Raw genomic sequence first — 20,919 nt, forward strand, 5'->3', positions numbered from 1 at the left:
CCTATTAGCATATAATGGCCCACCGCCGCCACGCGACATCTCCCGCGGCGGCCGCGAATCTGCGCTGTAGTTTGCCACACTGCCCCCTCCTGTCCCGTTGTTATTCTCTGGCTGAACGGCTGTCTCTACTCGAGTGAACCATTGGTTCAAAACCTCCTGCGACCATTACCCCAGAAAGAGGTACAATGTCATCCATTACCCTAAACAAAGTGAAGGACCTAATTAAACATCAACCTGTAACAAAAATTTTGCCACTCCTATCTTCAAAGTAACAAATTGTGATCAATACTTAGTTAATGTTCAAGCAATTGAAACTCGTTTTTTATGTCTCTCGCTGAACAAAAAATGAATGACTAATGATGGTGTTTGGTTCTGCTTATTTTTAACATTCCTTTTTTGTGTGTGGTATGAGGTCCACCCACATAGGAAGTCATAAAACAGCTTCCTTCAGCTCTTGAATTTTGTTTTCATTGTTACCGTAGTTTTAAAAAATTGGTTCAAATGGCTCTGAGCGCTATGGGACTTAACATCTGAGGTCATCAGTCCCCCAGAACTTAAAACTACTTAAACCTAACTAACTCAAGGACACCACACACATCCATGCCCGAGGCAGGACTCGAACCTGCGACCGCAGCGATCGCGCGGTTCCAGACTAAAGCGCATAGAAACGCCCGACCACCGCGGCCGGCTAAAAACTGTTCACATACATCAGCGATGCCCGGAATTGAGGAAACACACCTTCGAGTTAGAACGTCAATTTTGCTCCAGACCACTACTTTCTCTAGTTTCGGATAATAAATCTGTGTCCCAGATCGGGAATCGAGCTCAGAAGCAGACTTCACTGCAGAGCGACAGCTTCAATGACCTTCTAGGACGTGACTTTCTCTGCGATATCCTTTCCTACACCTTTTAGTGGACATTGTAATGGGGTGTGTCCACCACTGGTGTTTATGACAGCTAGAACTCTGCTAGGGGCACTCAACGAGGTGTGTGTGTGTAGGAACGGCAACCAGTTCTTCAGGAGGTGATACTAGAGAAGATACTGATGTTGGGCGCTAGTGTTTTTTTTTTGTTTTTTTTTTTTTTTTTTATTGGCTTTCAGGCCCATTTAACCATCTCACTAGTATAAGGTCGTTATGACGATACGAATGTAAGGACAACACAACAACCAGTCCTCAAGCGGAGAAACTTCCCGACCCGGCTCCATTCGAACCCAGTCCCCTTTGTTTAGCAATATGTGACTGTGCAGGTACCGAGGAGGACTGCTACCATAGTTGAAAATCTACTTTGACACGTGCAAATCCTGCTGATTTAATCGGCACTCTTAGGAGTTATATCAGTAATAATAGCTAATAACGACAGACCGTTCGCTAGAACAAGGCCAGTTGTATTGCATAAAAATCGGTTTTTAATCTACTGCCTTCGAAAGATCCAAGAAATTGCACTTCGATTCAAATTTCACTACCTCAAAATGTTCCTTTATCCCTTGAAACATGTCTAGAACCCAGGCGAATTCCCAAAATCTGAAAAAAGCATTTACTATTAGAGTTTATTACTAATAGCTAGCAACTACTACGAGTGGACGGACAGCCAAAGCAAGCAAAAGTAAAGCTGACGTTGAGTGCTGTTGGTGAACTAAATAAATTTTCAAAATGAATCTTTCAATGTATATGAAACTCAAGACTAACAAACGGTTCGTCTTAACAAATTTTACTCGTGACAGTGAGACGTGATCCGAGGGTGATTCATCGGCTAATAGGGAGATGTGTGTTGCAAATTACTCAAGATGACAAGCAAATAAATGGGTTAGAGGACAGATTAGACCCGGAGACAACAATCGTAGTTTATATGAATGCGTGGTATCTGTTCTTTCGGACATGTCCGAAAGAACAGGTACCACGCGAAATCCGCAGCTGTAATACTTAATACGCAAATTGAAATTGGAGGGGGAAGAAACGATAGGAAAGAGAAGGAACTAATTATATCAGCTGCATCGGGATTTTATGCAGATTCAGCGGCGACGGGTGAAAATAGCTGCCGAACCGGAACTCGAATCATGTTGGAGGCGGAAAATAATTGATATTGCAGTTCGTATTTGAAAAAAGATCATATTCCTAAACGATGTGCTGATAAAACATTTCCTTATTTGCTAACGGTTTCGATCATACGATCACCTTCAAGTACCATAAAATTATACTCTTTTTGTTGATTAGGAATACTCGGAATACCTCTTGCAGAGCCAAATGCCTGAATGTGGAACGTCCTCTATGGTTTCTAGTGGAACTTAAAATCCCTTCACGTGTGATTCCACACTGGTGATCCATTTGTGCTTGGAGGATTTCCCTCTACCTGTCGTGTTTATGATTCTGTTCATGAATCTGCAGGGCTTCATGCGTGTCAAATGTCAAGAGGTCATAGCCTCTCCCTCGTAGATGTGATTATGTCTTTTGGGAGATGGTACAGCTCACTGTTGTGTCTGATCCCGTAGGTTCCATCCTCTCTTGTCATTGGCCGTAGTATTCTTCCTAGGATTTTCAGTTGCTTCAACTCTAGTTTCCCGAATGGTCCTTTCCGGTCCATCAAGAGGCATTTAGAGGCCTTACTACAGAGGCTGTAGTGTTCGAGTTGAAGATTCTTGGAAAGCTGGTTGGAGAAGTAAATGCTGTCGCACGAGTGGTAGACCTTCTTCAAATATATATTGAATATACTGATTATGACAGTACACGAAGACTGATTAACTGTTTAGTACATTTAACTATTGACTGCATAATGTATTTTACTGTTGCCGCAGGATGGATTTTATTTGATTTGAAGCCATAGTAAGAACCTTGCCACATAGGCTGTTGTAAATAATTTTGACACCTGAAGATGATTGAAGATTATATGATCATCGGAACAAGTGCTGTAGCAAATATTTATTTCATTAACAGCTGTTGGCAATTCTGGACTATGGATTTCTTCAAATTATAGAATGACTGCTTCAGAATGCTTCGATGAAGAACTGAGTCCGCAGAGTCTCATCCCCTGCATCACCTCATTCCGTGGCCAGAAGACGTGTTGACACAAGTGGGGCAGCATGTGGATCAGGAGCAACAGGTTGCCCTAGTCTGTGTTAGGGGGTGGGGGCGGACGATGGGGAGGGGGGGGGGGGGAGCTGGGAGTCAGCCGGCGGTGGGCAATAAATCGGAACTGGGAAGAGGCGGAGAGGCGCGCCGTGGAGCGGCAGCCGGCGCCACATGCTGCGACCGGGGATCGAAGCCCGCTCCCCGCGTGGCGCTGCCGCCAGGCGTTTCCCACGGCCGGCTCCGCCAGGAATGTCGCTCCCATTGTGCGCGCCGGGCTGGCAGACACCTGCTCGGCCGCCTGCGCCAGGGCCGGACAGATAAATCCACGACACGACACCCGGCGCTGGCCTTCATCAAGATAATTCAATTCCCCTTATTTATGTCTCTAAATCGCCGAGAGGGCGCTCCGTTCCGCCCACCGCGTACGCTTCGCTCCGTACCGAGGACGAGACGCGTTGAATTCACCAAGCTGAGATGAGCCTTCATGTCTCTACGTTGATCTCGTAGACAGCCGCATCGCAAAATGAGCATAGAAATTGTATCACCTAAGCGCGTGGTCTTCATCTGTGGAGACAGAATTTGATAATGTCTGTAGAAGCAAACCATCTACAGGCTTGTCTCAGAGTGCAGAGCCAGTTATCTACAACGGTTTTTTTTTCTCCAGGCCCCATCAGTCGTGAAATTAATACCACAGTGAAAATCCTCTGAAGCTTTGCATAGATGTGTTGTGAAGTGTCTCTAGTATGCCCATCGATCGCGTCACGTCATACTTTCCAGTTTGGAGCACACAGTGTGCACGTAAAGCCGCCTAGAACAATAGAATCTCCCGCCAAGTTTGAAGTGTGCGCTGTTATTCGATTTCTTCATGCTGAGGGGTTGCGTCTGATTTCATAACGTAACTGTCACGCGTGACAGCAAAGTACGACAAAGGTGCTGGAAAATTAAGCAGGACGTACAGGTGTTCATGACGCAGGCCGCCGGGGAAAGAAGCGATGGGAAAAACCGTCTACGACGGGCAATTCAGAGCAAACGAAGAGGAATATTGTTCTCAGGCACTTTCCTTCTTCATGACAATTCTCGGCCACACACCGCAGCTGCAACGAAGACACACCTGCTGCGTTTTCAATGGGGAATGTTTTATCATCCACCATATAGCCTGCCTTCGCTCACATGAAACGACGGCTGTTAGCAAAGCAGTTTGGCATAGACAACGAGCTGCAAACCTTTATAGAGTTCAATGCTGGAAAGTTGGTTCAATGCTGTGACAAGTGTATAAGCTGGAGCGGCGATTATGTTGAGAAGTATCTGGAAGGTGTAGCTACATGTTGCAAATCTCCATTTCAAGAAATGGAAAAAAGTTGCCCTCGTATAAAAAGTGAAGCTCGTAGAAATTTTCCAGTTGATTAAAATGCTCCTATGTATCATCACAGTCGTTTGATACTTACACCCATTGTCACACGACGTGGAGTGCTTGCTGCAAGCTATTGGAACGTCACAATAGGTATGCATTATTTTATACAGACATGCCGTATGTTCCATATTTCTTAACTATACTAAATAACTCTTTCACCAGAAGCATTTTTTTTTAAAGTATCAGACAAATGTTGATTATCTGCCAGCATCTAGCATGATTGGCTTTCCTGTTACTTCATTTGTTACAAAAATATGAAGTACGCCTTTGTTAGATTGCACCTAACACGTTTGATTTGGCAATCATTTTCAAGCTAAAGCTCCGTCTCTAATAAACTGTCTCGCCCTCGACTACCACCTCACGATTCAGCACTAATGAGTCAGAAGCGAAATGAAGATACTGTACAGGCCGAGCTTCCGGACAACCGTTTTCTCAGCCCAGACAGAGAGACCTGTAACTTGAAATGGAACCCAAATTTGAATGGAAACACTTTTTAAAAAATCATGAATAAATTTACGAGGGTCACTACTCTTAACGAAGAAAAAAGGAGTGCTCATTAAGTAAATGCAGAGTTACTAAATATTGGACAACTGTTTCCTGTTTTAGTTGTACGGTTCTGTATCAAGTCACTTTTAAGTACGCGTCCGTTGATATACATACCTGGGCTGACGAACGATTATTTCCCTATTCTAAGACAGAGAAAGATGGAGAAGTTACATGTCACCCCCACCCGTTTCTCTCATTATAAAGAACTGATTGAGGTTAATGTGCAGGTCCGACTGCTCACGCGAGAACGTTTAGGCAGTACGAACGGAAGGTCCAGAGCCAAAAAAAGAAAACGCAGCCATAAAAACCAAGTCGTTAATGCAACGTGAGTTGCTCACCGGACCGGTCGCCCTCCAGCGCATTAATAATTAGTGTCGCGTATTACTTATCGTCTATTATGGCGACCTAAGTGCAATTGATAAATTGGTGGCTTCGGTAAGTGGCTCACATTTGACAGACCCTCCCATCAGAATTAAATTACGGCAAATAGTGTATATCGCATTTACAAGAACGCCTGAGCAAATGGCCTTCTCTAGTAGACGTCACGAAGTTGCCATTTTTCAATAGCGCCGCTTCTGCCCGGTGATCAAGTGCCGCTAGACTAGTCGGGAGCGACTTGCGGAAAGAGAAGAATGTGCCGACGAAAGTAATGGAGGTGCTCGCACGGCTCGTATCTCGCTGCCGGTGACAAACATCCGCGCAGAACTCGTCGTCTGAAATGTAGTTGTTGGCAAACGAGAAGAAAGGCAGCTCGAATGACCCTTGTAAGGTATAAGCATCCCGTTTAAATAAAACCTTGCGGAACAGGTTATAATTTTCTTCACATATGGTCGTAGCTCTTTTGCGCAAGAATTGTCTCCAGACGGGTTTTCCTAACAAACGGGGAGCTGCGCGATTTGCGAACGATAAGTTTTGGATTAAGCACGAGAAGCGTTTAACATATTCAGGAAAAAGGATCTTCCAGTGAATCTCTCATGCAAATCATAACACATGTAGCCTCGAGTACAACATAAAGGGAAGCAACAAGTCGCTTACCTCACTTCCCGCTCCTCCGCGCGTAATGTATAACTTCATTACCCTTCTTGCCGCATCTTCCCGAAAGTTCAATATTCTGTTGAGATTTTTCAACAGACGAATCTCCTGGTGAAATTACGCACTATCGAGGGACAAATTACCGTTTCCTTCTTATGTACCACTTAAGTACTCTTCCATATTTTTGCTTGGAAATAAATAATGTTCTTCACTTTTTTTTATCACGCCTGGCCAAAGTGCATGGCATATTGGTCAGTTCACTCGCATTCAATCTCGAATATGATTTCGCAATATTTATTTGTTATCGTTTCATGGGTAAGGTGTTTTCGATTATTGAGTGGTATATTCTCGGACAACAGATCTATCAAGAGTGTGCTTTCTGGCGGTTTCCTACTCTTTACTAGGCACGGACGCGAGCTCTCGCAACTCATCCTCAGGAAAACAACACACAAACAGCTCTAAACTGAAGACATCGAGACCCAAGTTTACACGATTCACATATAAGTGAACACGGTTTTGTCCCCATGAGCTGACTTACATTGGCAGCGAGAGCAAGTATGTGTACTCACAGATCATATATGGGACAGTCACTGAAGAAAGATACTGCATACTGCAACTGAAATAAGGGATAGATTAACCAAAAATCTGCGTTTTGAGTTAGTGTATCTCTTGAGACGTATTATTTTGAGGCAATATAAGAGGATACGCTAATTTACACGAAGTACCTAAGCAAATTTGCGCAATTTTGTAATTAATTTACCTATTTGTCCCAGTAGTTGAACTGCCTGTAGAAGAACTGACAAGCCTCATACTTTGTATGGGAAAAATATGTTTAATAATATCAACCAGGAAACAGTATGAAGATTTATTACCCCTCAGCAGATAACTCCTATTGCAACGTCTGAAATGAGCATCTATAGAAACTTCAGACAACATCCACCACCCAAGACGAGTATCTAATGAACAAGCATCCGAATTTTTTGGAATATTAACCCACATTTCATTCCCTAAAGTTTCAGCTGTGCATCAGAGATGCTTTTTAACAGGGACGCATCCTACGCTGCAGAGATCGAACAATTTCGAACAAGACTCTGCAATAGCAAATATATTGATGACTGTCAGTAATCACTGCACATAGTCACGAACAGTAAACCTACACTGAAACGTTAAGCTCTGGTACAGAGATTTGAGTTTTCAAACATAAAAGTACAAGTAAAGAGACAGAGGCTTCGGAAAAGCACCTAATCAGTGTAGCCACACTCTTTTTAAGGAAATTTCACACTAAGTCCTTTAGAAATTGATACGATACCTAGGAATCATAATTTTACAATGAATTAAATATGCCAGATCAAAATACAATCGCAGATAGTAAGTAAAATGTTTAACATACATGAGCCTATGTTCGAAAATGTTCTACTTTTGATCTCATAGCAGGCAAGGTCAGTGACTTTCTTTCTGCAGCTCTGAAGACGTGCTCCCTATTAGCGATAACTGTACGTGAACCACTGCTCAAAAACGTTAATATCAACATTACGCTACTGACTCGTCATTCGAGACCTCCACCCAAGTGGACATTTCGTTCAACGAACCCCTTCCTTATAGGCAACTCCGAAGCGATTTTTCACATAACAAATATTGCGACCAGTGATTGGTTCACCGCATTGGTCCAGCAGTGTACATATTAAAATATTTGTTACAGGCGTTGTAGAGAGATGTGACTTTTTCTGTATGACACATTAAATATTCGCTTGGAGTATGGTTTCTTATCTTCTCATTACTGAGTGCTTTCCCTGACAGCGTAATTGTAAAAGCAGGTATGTTTTCTCGATAGTCTTCTCCGCAAAGACCGCTACGAACCCATTTCCCTCCTCGTGTTATTTACACTAGTTACACTACTTTTTACAGTGCTAAGTATTTGCGTAACAAATTAGGCGAATCTTGCTCGATATGTCTCAGTTAAATGCCTGCTTCAATGTTATTATACTTGCTAATTACCTGTTCTCACCCTGGCTACACGCACGAGATCCGAACTCCTCGTAACTTGGTGGGTTTTACTACGGCTGCCACCAGAGACGAGTGGAGGGTGACATTAACAACAGCAAATTGCTCAACAAAGTGTATTTCCATACATAAAAAACTGCCTAAAATATGAATGTGATGAAATTATTTCTTTGCATCGCGGTAATGAGTTGAAGTCACACGTTAATATTCCTTTATGTATTCCCATTTCATTCTTATGTCAACATAAAATGAACTTCGACAATTTTACTGGGGCCTAAATCGATAAAACAGAACCTGGAACACGTAAGACTGGTTGCTCATAGATAATTTGAGCAGTTTCTGAAAAAAACACTTTATTACAGATTAACACGCTAAAAAAAATTCAGAAATACTGCGTGAAAGAGATTCTATAATATTATGGACAAGTGATATCTTCTGAAGGAATGAATTTATAAGTCCCCTGGTGTACGTTATTGACATGGTAGAACTAGCTGATGATAACTTGAGTGTTCTTTAAAAAAAGCAGACATTTTTGCTTTTTAAATCTGTATTTACTGGTACACGATGTAGTTTATGATTTAGTCAGTAGGTCTACAAGCAAATGGTACTGAATTACTGAAAATAAACTGTTATTTTGAAGTGTTAGAAAAATTCAAGTTGTACTGGCAGGTAATACAGAACTTTTTGCATTTATTGAGACATAAATGGAAAATTATAGTGGATAAAATCTGATAAATGATGGAAGGAAACTTACGAACTGATGTATATCATTATTTTGCACAGTACTTAACCACGAGGCCGTTCCACAATCTATATGTTTCAACCACATCCAATGAGAAAATAATGCAGAATTCAATCTTACATTACCACTTTTGTTCCACCTACAATGTTCAAAAGCTCTGTAATTTCCTCTGAACTGCGTATGTCTAATATTCAATACTGAATCTTTCGACCTCACACTTAGGTAACACAGGATAAAGCAATAACCTATGACAGTGTCTGATTGTGTGGCCAAGTTTGCAGTGTTGTCAGGTTTCTCCTCCCCACCCTTACAGTACTGTCAAGTTTCTGACAGGGAAAATTCAAAATAATCCACTTTTACTAAGCTGAAAAGGCGAGAACGAATCCAAGGTCGAGGACATAATCCACTATCTACAATTTTTCCACCATCTTGAATTTTTTTTTCTCTCAGGAAATCTATAATCTGTAAACTGAAGAGCAATAACCATTTGTGGTGGGTGGGGATGGCATTTCCAGGAAGAATGCTACAATTGGCGTTGAGTCTGACTAGGAATCAATTTCCTCTCTAACAATGCAGTGCAGCGCGCTGTAATTTACGTAGATTATGTTCGTGTGCGTTCCTTGCGTTAGTTTGATTAGTTACTAATTTTTGTACTCACTGTAGTGGAAAATTAACACTCTCCAAACGTTACAGTACGTGTGTCATCGCTATTTCAAAAGTCCGTGTTGTGGAAGGGTCTTTATAGCTTTGTGACATCGGCTGTACGTGTTCCATGCGTCGTCACTGCGTAGACAGAATAGGGATTCGCCCACTGGCTCTTCAGTTTGCAACCAGACTGCAGCAACATTGCACGGGGAACGAAAAATCTGGCATCAGTTCATAGTGAGCCAGAAACTCTGATAGACAACTGATGAGGACTCAACTGAAATACATCTATCCACGCATCACATTCTAGGCATCTGAGCTATTAGAGCATGCAGCCGAGGGGGGCCGGGGGCAAATTATTAGCATGTGTGTAGCCTGTGTATGAACATTACTCTTTTTCCTCTAAATGTCTATGCTTGGTACACAGGGTGTAACGCATATAAAAGCAGATGTTTTTATATCTGGTACCTCAATATATACCCATTTCAATGCGGTAGTTGTTTTTTCTCTGCATTTAACAGTCTTCCTCCAAACATGTCACATAATTTATTACCCGACGCCACACATAGCTTTTTATTACGGCGGGAGGATCCTCCGTTTTGTGATGCTTGTTGTGTGCAAATCTCTGTCCGACACATTTTAACAGACTGCATTTTATACCGTGATGCAAGGGCAGAAGCACGAGTTGATGGGGATCTGCCTTGTGTTTTAGCTAACGATGAGACGTGTGTGTTTTCAAGTTTTGTGATGTGTATGGACTCTGGCCCAAACTTTTAGGCTGGAGGTTTTAGTGTATTGCAGAGTGGCTGACTCCTCCCTTTTTTCCTTGCGGTGAGCCAGCCACTTCCATCCGCTACATTGTTTTAGCTCCCTCTACCACTTTCTTCCTGTGTTTTCCGTATTTTACTGCTGACGACATGCTTTGTCCCTCGCTTTGGTGTGAGTAGGCACATATTTTTTCAAAGCTTGTTACCTGTGTCTTATGTTCTGATTTATCTTACTGTTCTGAGTATTTTCTTGACACCCGTCTCACTATGTTACTTGCTGTCGTGCGCCCAAAAAATCCTCTACTACTACTACTACTACTACTACTACTACTACTTTTCTGCACGATCATAACTGCACCGCTAAGTAGACTACGCCTGTCGGTGTAGACTAACCGTTTTGGGTTCGTGTGTCCAAAGCTCAACAGCTGACCTGCAGCCCAGGGTAAAATAAGCGTTAATGGCTTGCTTTTGCCATATGTTCTTGGAGGTACTACCCAGCCTAAAAATATACGACTTCTAAGAGCTGCAATTATTAGTCTGAAAATGACATAAATACTGATGTAATGTTGTTCAGTACACTGTCCTCCGTCTCCAATAGAAACAGCTGCACTTACACGCGTTACAATCTGCATAATGACTGTGCTGAACCACTGAAGTACGTACTGAGCCGGGCTGGTGTGTCGGCAGGTCGCACCAGGGTGATCGAGGAGGCGACGTTCTCCGGCATCATCGTGCCCAGCAGCGCGTGGCACACGCTCAACTACGACGGCAACAACTCGCGCATCACGTACCGCGTGCGCGTCCAGTGCGACTCGCACTATTTCAACCTGACGTGCACCAAGTTCTGCCGGCCGCGAGACGACAAGTTCGGCCACTACCGATGCGACGTCAACGGCGACAAGCAGTGCATCGACGGCTGGCAAGGTCCAAACTGCGAGTCCGGTAAGTGCCAAGGAGGGCGCCCACAAGCTCTCTGCACACTTTACTTCCATCCATTTAGTCGGTCATCATCATCTTCAACCATTTGACTTCTACTGCTGGGTGAAAAGTCTTCTCTATCTTGTTCCTACTTAATTTTTATTTGATCTAATTAATGCACTACTGTGCTTCGAAAAGATTATGCCTTGAGCAAATACAATTTTGTGAACGAAGAAACACACGACATTGGTGTATATCCTACAATATTTATTACTTTACGAACCAGTTTTCAGCTGTTTCGCAATCGTCAGGTGCGAACATCAATATATGTAGTTGCAAAATTTTTGTGGGAACAAAGATTTAAACTAGTGTATCTACTATGAAAGTATGATAAGGGAACTTTTCGTGACGCACACTTGAAGCCGACGTCGGCCATGTTAGTTGCCCCAAACATCAGCTTCTGGTGGAAGTGTTTTGATAAAAATGATTTAAGGGGGGTAGGAAGTCAAATGTGCCGACTTGTAGCAGGAGAGGCACCACAGGACATTTTAATTTCCACTGTCTATACTTTTACAAATAAATTTATAAAACTTTGTCAACATGACCAGCAAGGATTCAGGATTCACACTCATAGCAGTGGACGTTCACAAACATGACAAAATAATTTTGTTTTACATGTGAAATTTCATCATTTTTTCAGTTACTGTTGGCAGAATTTTATGCTGTAAGAACACTTTTCTTCATAAGTAGGAGAGACTCTTCAATGAATTTTTCACAGCATACAAACCATACTTACAGGTGTATGAAACTGTAGAATTTATTTAATTTATTAAAAAATGAATAAGCTTTTACATTTTAAACTCCATGTTTAGAAAAAAACTCAAATTTTATAGTTAATTATCTCAATTTTTACCACAGTTTTTAATAGATTTGGAAAATTCTAGAGTTTCATACACCTGTAACTATGGTTCGTATGATGTGCAAAATTCATCGAAAAATCTCTCCTAGTTGTGAAGAAAAGTGTACCTATAGGAACAAATGCAGCCAATAATAAGTGAAAAACTGACGAAATTTCAGATATAAGAAAAAAAATTTTTATTGCGTTTTTGAACTTCCACTGCTATGGGTGTGAATCCCGAATCCTTCCTGGTCATTCTGAAAAAGATTTATAAATTTATAAATTTATTTGTAAAAGTAGACAGTGGAAATTAAAATGCCTCTCCTGCTCCAAGTCAGCCCGTTTGACGTCCTACCTCGCTTAAGAGAATTTCGGTTGCCCTGTTTACTTTTACTGTAGTGGTCTTAATCCCGTCATTTGACTTTATATTTCCTATCGATCCAACTCGAAAAGCTCTCTTGAGGAGCACTGTGAGAACGAAAGATTGAAAACCGACTAAATATGGCAAAATATGTTCCCAGCATTTTCGAGAAGAGCACATAGACCGAACGTCAGTTCGGTCAGTCCGTATTAATCAAAATACTAGATTATGAAAGAAGCGTTTTCAGATCACATATTTCCCTTCATGGTTACTCTAAACGTATAACAAAAAGAAAGTTACACCGCCATCGAAGCAAAATTTGTCGTATTACTGGCTAAAACATGAATTTAAGAACAGAAAAACGTCTGAAAATGTCTTCCCTACACTGTGTTATTCACCAAAACACTGTAACATTTTTTAATCATATTTAAAACAGCTGCTGTGTACACATGATAGAAATTAAGAACAAGAAGCGATCGTAAACAGTGGTCTACCAAAGTTTTGGTAAATCTAATAAGGTGGCGCCGGCTTCAAAGCAACGTACAACGTAACCGTGTGACGCCATCTCCCAACATTATATCTCCATAGTGTCCAAAGAGTTTCTTAGTTTTTTCCAAAGATGACAATTTTTAATGTTTGACTTAGGACTAAAACGAGAGGATCTCTTTCAGTAAAATACTGAAAAAACTCCTAAATCAAACATTAACAAAAATATTGAAATAATCCCTTTAGTTTTAGTCCTAAATCAAACATCCACAACTGCCGCTCTTGGAAACCAACTGAAATACTCTGTAGATACACCTGTTTTCAATCTTTGATCCCACAAAAATTTTGCAGTCACATATTTATCTTCGTACCTGACGATGGCTAAACATCCGGAGACCAGTTTATAAACTAATAAATATTACAGAATATTATACTAGTGTTGTGCTTTATTTCATTCATAATGTCTAAAATATTCTACCAGGAACCAACGGAACAATGAATTAATGCAAATGAAATTTTTTTCTTTTTAACCTGCACATGTTTCATAGAAACTTCACCACCATTATTTACTTTGCAGTAGAATAACAAATGAAATATTGCATGATAATAGAAATAATTTTGAGATTGTGGTAACTATATTAAAATAGATATAACAAAACGTGTACCTTAAATAGAACATACTGTTCATGTAGCAGTGCGTCATCTGCAAGTACAGCCAATTTTTTACTGAAAGTTGTCATCTATAACTAACAATGAATTCACAATCGTACATTTTTTTAAGTGAAACAACATAATTAGACTTAAAATGAAACTATGGTCTATTACACGCTTACCAATTTATTTCTGAATTTCTACTGTCAACACTGCGTTGTTAAATGTGTTTATTGTTGGTTTTTAGATTATTGTAACTGTTTTCAAAAAATATTTGTTTTTGTTAGTTCTGAGAATGTGTTAGTCGTAATGGATTTTCTACGTTCGTGAGTGTGGGTATGTATGTAGTTTGTTTTTACTCTCTCTGCACCACAGAAGTTCGTATATTTGTTTCAGTTGTCCTTGGGTGTATACTAACACCAGTCCCATATTACTGTCCACTGATAAAGTTAATAAAATTACGCGATTTGTATGTGCCTAACTAGTCGCGATGACGAACCTTATCAAAGGAAAGTGTAACTTGAGGAAGTGGAGTGGATCTGAAACGCACATGATCTGTCTGCTCTACCTCAGCGAGATCGATAAAGGAAATTGAAACTTAATTCAGTTTCGTATAAGAACAAAGACATGGTCTGCTTTCTGTAACGCTGAAAGTCAATAGCAATTTTTAAAGGAACTTAATCAGTTCCGGTAACCACGGTCCTGCAAAGGAGACGGTTCTTTCCTCTTAACGGTAATGAATTTCGCACTTCTTTAGTAAGTTACTGCTAAAACGAGAATCAATATTCATACAATTTGAGGAGTTTCTGCAGTGTCTCATATACAAAACACTCTTAAATTCAGACATACTTGACTCAAAAGTACAGTTTTTTTAGATAGAAAACCACTCTTAAGATTTATTCTTGTATATAGACGGCATATTTGAAATTCAGTTGCCCTCAGCCTGCCTCTAAAAGGTGACAGTAATCGATTCCTTGTAAACTAGGACGCTATAATTGGCGACGCTGTATTTTGAATGGCCATGAATGGTGTACATTGCAGCAATAAAGGCATTAAAGAGGCTAGAATATAAATACCGGCAGATTGGTGCTATAGCTCCACATTGCTGTATACAACAGTTTAACAAGCTCTTGTGTTCAACCAAGCGGAACCGTGTCCCTCGTTATTCAGTATATCTAGTCAAGCTCTGCCATCCCCACGGGTAGAAACGGCCTCCTTAATTCTTAACTACTGCGAAGAACATTTTTAATGACATGATTCTTCAGCAGAAGACTGTTCTTTAGAAGACTTATCTATGTGCCTCAGCCATTGATACTCCGCGCAGAGTCATACGTACATCAATGGTTAAAACTTCATTTTTTACCGGTCTGTACAAAAGAAGTACAGCGTGCGCACCATGTATTTCTTATTAAAGCTATTATCAATGCTGATGGCAGTAACGCAACGAAGGTCTTTGGTACACTTGCTCCTGGTGTTACCGATAGTAAAATGTAATTTCATCTATTAAATGAACAGCGCTAGCTACCTTCAATAGCTATAGAATATATTTTGTGATTCTGAAACACTCATCTTCATAAAAAGTCCCACAAGGACGATGTTCTACGTCGTCCACCTCGATAAACGCGAAAACGTCGAAACATATTACGAAAAACAAATAGCTCTCTTTATGACAGTTTTTCATAAAAGCTTTTATTGGAAGAAACAATCTTTGTGTGATCCAATAAGCATTACTTAAAGAGAATTAACTTTGTATGGAGTTCTTTGAAGCAGTGTGATACCATCAGGATTAGGAAAATTTTATTACAGGAAAAACTATCCGGATGTCAATACGCAACAGTGCCTACTAACATCACTGTAACAGACCCCATACATACGAATAAATGGAGCAAGGCATTTCAGTGCGAGAAGATGTGCATGTAGAGAACCTTAATCACTTTACAATCCTGCAAAGTCCCTCACTACTCTAGACAACCTCTCACACTTGGATAGTAGAATTTCCATACATTCATGTTACAATGGAGCTACTTGATTAACACTACGTGGAAAGCTGGAATTATTGCTCAGAGATATGACAGGTGGACTAAAGCTATATGTTGCACTCTGTTGATGGTACACGCTATTCTAAAAAGAAAAATTGTGTTGTTACATTTCAGCTCAAATTAACAAAATTGTTCTATGTAATTTTATGCTGTCATGTTGAGATTAGTCGAACGAATTGTTTCATCTAGTCAGCAAGTTAGATGCAAAGTTCGATCAGATACTAATAAAAATTTCGCAATTTTCATTAACGCAATAAAATCGAATTTTTCTGCAGTTGTAGCAACACATGTTAGGCACCTCGCAGGCAGTGCCAAAATCTCATCAGTATAATGCTCTGGTTGGCAACGTAGCCTGCTTCTTAAAAAGCCAGTTCATCTTGATAGCTGATCTCCGGTTAAGTAGACGAATAGTCACATTGCGAGAACTGTTGGCTATTAGAAAATTATTTAGAGCTACGCAATGCTGTACTTCGAATTTCATTTGTGCAATTGCAAGAATGTGCACTACAAATAGGAGTCTGACCGCATTGGTGCTATGCGTGAAGTTCGAAGTAAGACTATCGCAGAAGTCACGAACTTGTTTCTGCCAAACACTTTCGTCATCAAATGAACCAGAGTCCTTTTTTTGTCAAAGGCTGTCGGTCTTACGGCTGCAGTGGACGTGCTACCTTTTGGATACACATACTGTCATCCTCTCGAGGTCGTTTTATTACACATGCGGCCTGTACGAAGTTTCTGTTGGCTCAGTTACCTAAGAGCTCTGAAAACATCAGCACATTGCAAACAGCGACATCATTGTGGATCTGACAAGCAAAAGACTGCGTAAAAAACTGAGTGACGCTTGTCAACGTTACCGGTTTATCTTACATATGAGTCTGGGAGAAGTACCAGGAAAGGACGCTTACTGGTTACCAGCTTAACTGCATCGAAATCGGAAAAAGGTCTAAGATAGGACGAGTCGTCTTGCTTCATAAATTAGTCCAGCATACGCTTTGACCTAAAGCACAGCAAAAAAATATGTCAGAATGAATCTATACCCAGATCCTCCCTAATACAAGTACGATATCTAAACTATTGAGTCATTTTGCTTGGTGTGAATATGGAGGAATGTACATAAGTCGAGAAAATAGTTGTTTGAATTTGATCGACCTCATGAATGCTTATTGGTTTGCAATTAAATAGACCTTCTAGTATGTGTTATGAACCTCAAACATTATTAATTCTAATAGTTCTACATCTTGGCCTAATAATGCTTAATAGCATGTTTTGTTTTTTAAGCAATTATTAAACGCTTGATTCTTGGCTGCCATTTCTTACTATTTCAACATTTCATCTTTCAGCGGTCTGCAAGGCTGGTTGTCATCCCATCCATGGCAAATGCGATCATCCTGGAGGTTGCGAGTAAGTACATGATTTATACAATATTGCAACTCTTAAACAACCTTATCGAGTTATGTGGCACCAGATAATGCAGATACATTCCCCACAGATTTTGGAACTTTATGTCCGGAATTTCAATGCGATGGCGTTTTATACAACTGGAATTCCTGCGCCATTCTTGGTATAACACCCCCTTTATACAGCGGACACACATTATTACTTTTTTCGATATTCCACTTCGTTTATTTCATGTTGCCCTCTTTAAAAAGTAAATGAGCGTTGCAGTTTCATAACCGCTTTTATCTGTAAAAGATGGCTACAGACAGCGAAAGAAGTAACGAGGCTAGAGGACCTGCAATAAATGGTGTAGTTCTAAGTTAAAGAATGAGGCACCCCCCCCCCCCCCCCCCTTCTCGCTTGAGCGTGCCACTGGCTTTCGCCTTCCCAACAAAAGAGAACCGTTTTCTCCGAGCAAGCTGGCAGTTTACATTCCACGGCCATAAAAATAAATCTTTTCCTCCGCCCGAAATACGGTACAGAATTTTAAACCGGCAGTAAAATAAAACCCATTTGCCCTCGAACACACTGAGGGGCTTCAATATTTTGGATACTATTAACATTTGGTTACAGGAAGCCATTAAGTGAACAAAAGGCAGTTATTAAATTATGAGTTGTTTTAACCGCTTCGTTTGGAAGCGATTGCTTAATTACTTGAACGACATTTATGGCGTTCCCCAGACCCACGAAGTTGACTCCATTCTGTTACATGGTATTGTCTGCATAATGTGAAAGACGACCTAAATTATCCTACATTTCGGATGCTTGCTACTTGTAAATATCTCGTTTACGCGTCACTCTTCAGAGCATGGTTGAAGTGGGTTGGACATCGCTAAGTGCACAAATGGGTGTAAAAAAGAGGTTTGAAATTAATAGTAGGCTTAGAAAGACTTAGTTAAGGAAATAAGACGTGCAAATCGCTGCCAAGTTATTCGCCCACGACTCAGATTTAAGCCGACGGGGCGATGCTTGCAACGGTGTGCACAGATTTGCCATTGCGAGATTTTCGTCACATATTCGATATTCTTTCGCTGCTCGTACCAATTGGCAACGTATAGACTAGGGTACATCAATGATTTACACTCGGGAGTAATCGTTACGCACTTTTAATTAGTAGTTCCTGAAGTCTCTTCTGAAGCACGTTACAACCAGTACTCCAGACCAGAACCGATTACCTTCATGGTTACTGAAACGATCAGCGTTGAGGGTTGTAGGATTCCAAAATCACCTATCTTGTAGTCCGCTCTTCTATTCCACACATGAACGGCAAAAGATTGTCGGGACACCACGAAGTGAAGTTTTCTGAAACAGAAATTTTTTCTACAGCGTCAAATTACTATCCACGACTATGTAGAGAAGCCATTGAAATTTATAAGCATCAGGATAATTTTAATAGGAAAGAGAAGGCAATGAAACTTAGCGATAGCCGGCCGGAGTGGCCGAGCGGGTCTAGGCGCTACAGTCTGGAACCGTCTCGGGCATGGATGTGTGTGATGTCCTTATGTTCGTTAGGTTTAAGTAGTTCTAAGTTCTAGGGGACTGATTACCTCAGAAGTTAAGTCCCATGTTCTCAGAGCCATTTGAACCATTTGAACTTATCGATATATGGACAGTAGCTCTGCAGAATCGCTAGACAGTTTTGTCTTTGACAAGACGACAATCGATAGTTAAGTTTTATCTTTGACAAGGATTATCTCTGCTCATCAGGTGCTACTTCGACCACACCCCCTTTCATACAGTATATATGTCGCTCTCGGACGTCGGACCGGTCAGTCGGCAACTCAGCGGAGGAGCGCCTCTGAGGATGTCTAGCGCAGTCCTAAACGAAACGTCAGGAACAGAAAGGTTTACCAGCAGCTATGTCATCCGGTCGTGAGAGCCTTCAATCTATGATCAGTGACGTAATGGCTGTGGACAATAACATTGCTGAAATGGACCATCCTGCTCAGAGTCCTGACTTGTGGGATGAACTGGAACGTCAGTTCTCTCCAAACCCTAGCGTCGAATATCACTACCTTCTTTGGGTTCGGCTCTTGAGGAATCGTGGGCTGCCATTCTTCCACATGTCTCCGCAGCAGAGTTCAACCCTTCATAAAGGCAAAACGGGTATTTACCGCATGTTAACGTCCACTTGTGGTGTCCGGATAGTTATGATCAGATAGCGTTTATTCACAATGAGCGCCAATTGTACACTGCCGCCTCTACTACTCCACTGACTAAATGGCGAAGCTGTAGAGCTCTGATGTGCCTATTCCATCTCTGTAATGGACAGGCTCTCCATTACAGAGATTCGAATAACCGCAGCAGCACTCTAGAGCCGCAGCATAAGAGAGATTTAGCATCCTCGGCGAGTGGGAAGCGAGAGGAACGCACCTCACGAACGGTTGTGAGTCCATTACTACTGGCGCTCTCACGTACAGATATTTTCTCGCATATTGGAGGCGCACTGCCGCACTAGATCAGATTTCTGGCCTAAGAGCGCCGTTCTGCCTCAATGGCAAGTCCAATATCTCAAAGAAAAGCTTGTAAGTGTCCGGGGAGAGCAAACGAATGGCACGACACTCGAAGCTCGCCGCGTATTTACAGCGACGCGACCGCCAAGTGTGGGAGCGCGGCGCGGCGTGGCACACGCAGAAACCCGCGACGCGCCGTGTTACGCCGGCGGCTATCGCGCCCTCATCGCCCGCGGACGCACCGTGTCTTCCGCTGCGAGTGCCGAGAGCCGACGCGGCCGTTAATAACGGCACACCACTGCACCCACTGTGCGTGGTCGGCGGAGAGGATTAACAGGTGCGTAGCGAGACTGCCGCAGCCACAGAAAAGGCCCACAGCGCTCGTAGTCACCGTGAATGGCGTATTCGATTCACACTGGGCGTCAACGAACCTGAACAGAGGACCACGTCACCGTCAGATAGTGGTGTGTTCGCTCGAGACAGAATGTCAACACCACGTAATTTCGCATAGCCCAGAAGCAAACCGCGTATGTGAGGTTATAAGATACCATCCACGTCAACCTTCATTTACGTTTGGAAGGTGTGTTTTTATACGATGTCTGTATCTTCACATTACAGTGTTCCTGAGACATGCATGCATGCATCCGGATTGACGTCAGCTGTTTGTGACAAAAATTTGTGCTGGACCGGAATTCGTATTCGAACCCACATTTTTCTCAACTAACCTGTTTACTTTCAAACACTTACCCTTTTTTCTTCGCGAAACTAGATCTCATGGTGGTCAATTTGACACCCTTATTGTTCATTTCCACTCTTAGTTTGGCTGTGGAAATTCGGACAAATGTTCGTTGTATTTTTTATAGTGAGTCTTTTTTTGGCTCTGCTCAAACAGTTCACGAAAAAAACACATAAAGGCATCCTACAATATTTGGAAGACAATAGATAGAGCCTTTCCAGCTTATCCATTGTGCTGTATTGCAAAGTACTAAATAAAGGCGGAACAACTGCATTTTGCTCACTAAATTCCTTATTGTTTTACAAGATAAAATATCAAAATACCCAAACTTAAGAAGGGAATACATACAGCCTTTCTAGATTATCCATTCTGTTTTACCGCTAGTAGTCAATAAAGATAAAAATAACCGCATTTTTCTCATTAAAATCTTTCTTGGTTAAAATACTAAGATAATCGAACTATCGATTGCGTTGCAGTGGCCTTCCTCTGGATATGGAGTGTGTGCCCTGTGGAAAACTGCTGCAACACAGCCGAAACTTCGGTTATTTTAGTGTTTAAGCGTTTTGAAGTATTTTATAAGAAGACGTGGCAGTGCACTGGGAGGAATTTTAATGAGACTGACATTGCCCGAAGACGTCTACTTGTCTAGAATTGTATCTTTATCCATCCATAGTGCTATTAACTGATAAAAAAGGTCTACCACATAATTTTTTCATGAATTTGTATTTCTA

At 41.4% G+C, this 20,919-nt stretch overlaps 1 protein-coding gene across 1 annotated transcript in view; it reads left to right on the forward strand.

Moving 5' to 3' along the window:
* Positions 1-20,919, forward strand: part of LOC124612262 (protein jagged-1b) — a 582,430-nt gene that overhangs the window by 459,310 nt on the left and 102,201 nt on the right. The window contains exons 4-5 of the mRNA XM_047140352.1: positions 10,897-11,151; positions 16,903-16,963. Of these exons, the coding sequence (XP_046996308.1) occupies positions 10,897-11,151; positions 16,903-16,963 (316 nt within the window). The remainder of the gene's footprint in view (positions 1-10,896; positions 11,152-16,902; positions 16,964-20,919) is intronic.

Source organism: Schistocerca americana, chromosome 4 (assembly GCF_021461395.2).
Source record: "Schistocerca americana isolate TAMUIC-IGC-003095 chromosome 4, iqSchAmer2.1, whole genome shotgun sequence".
NCBI lineage: Eukaryota > Metazoa > Arthropoda > Insecta > Orthoptera > Acrididae > Schistocerca > Schistocerca americana.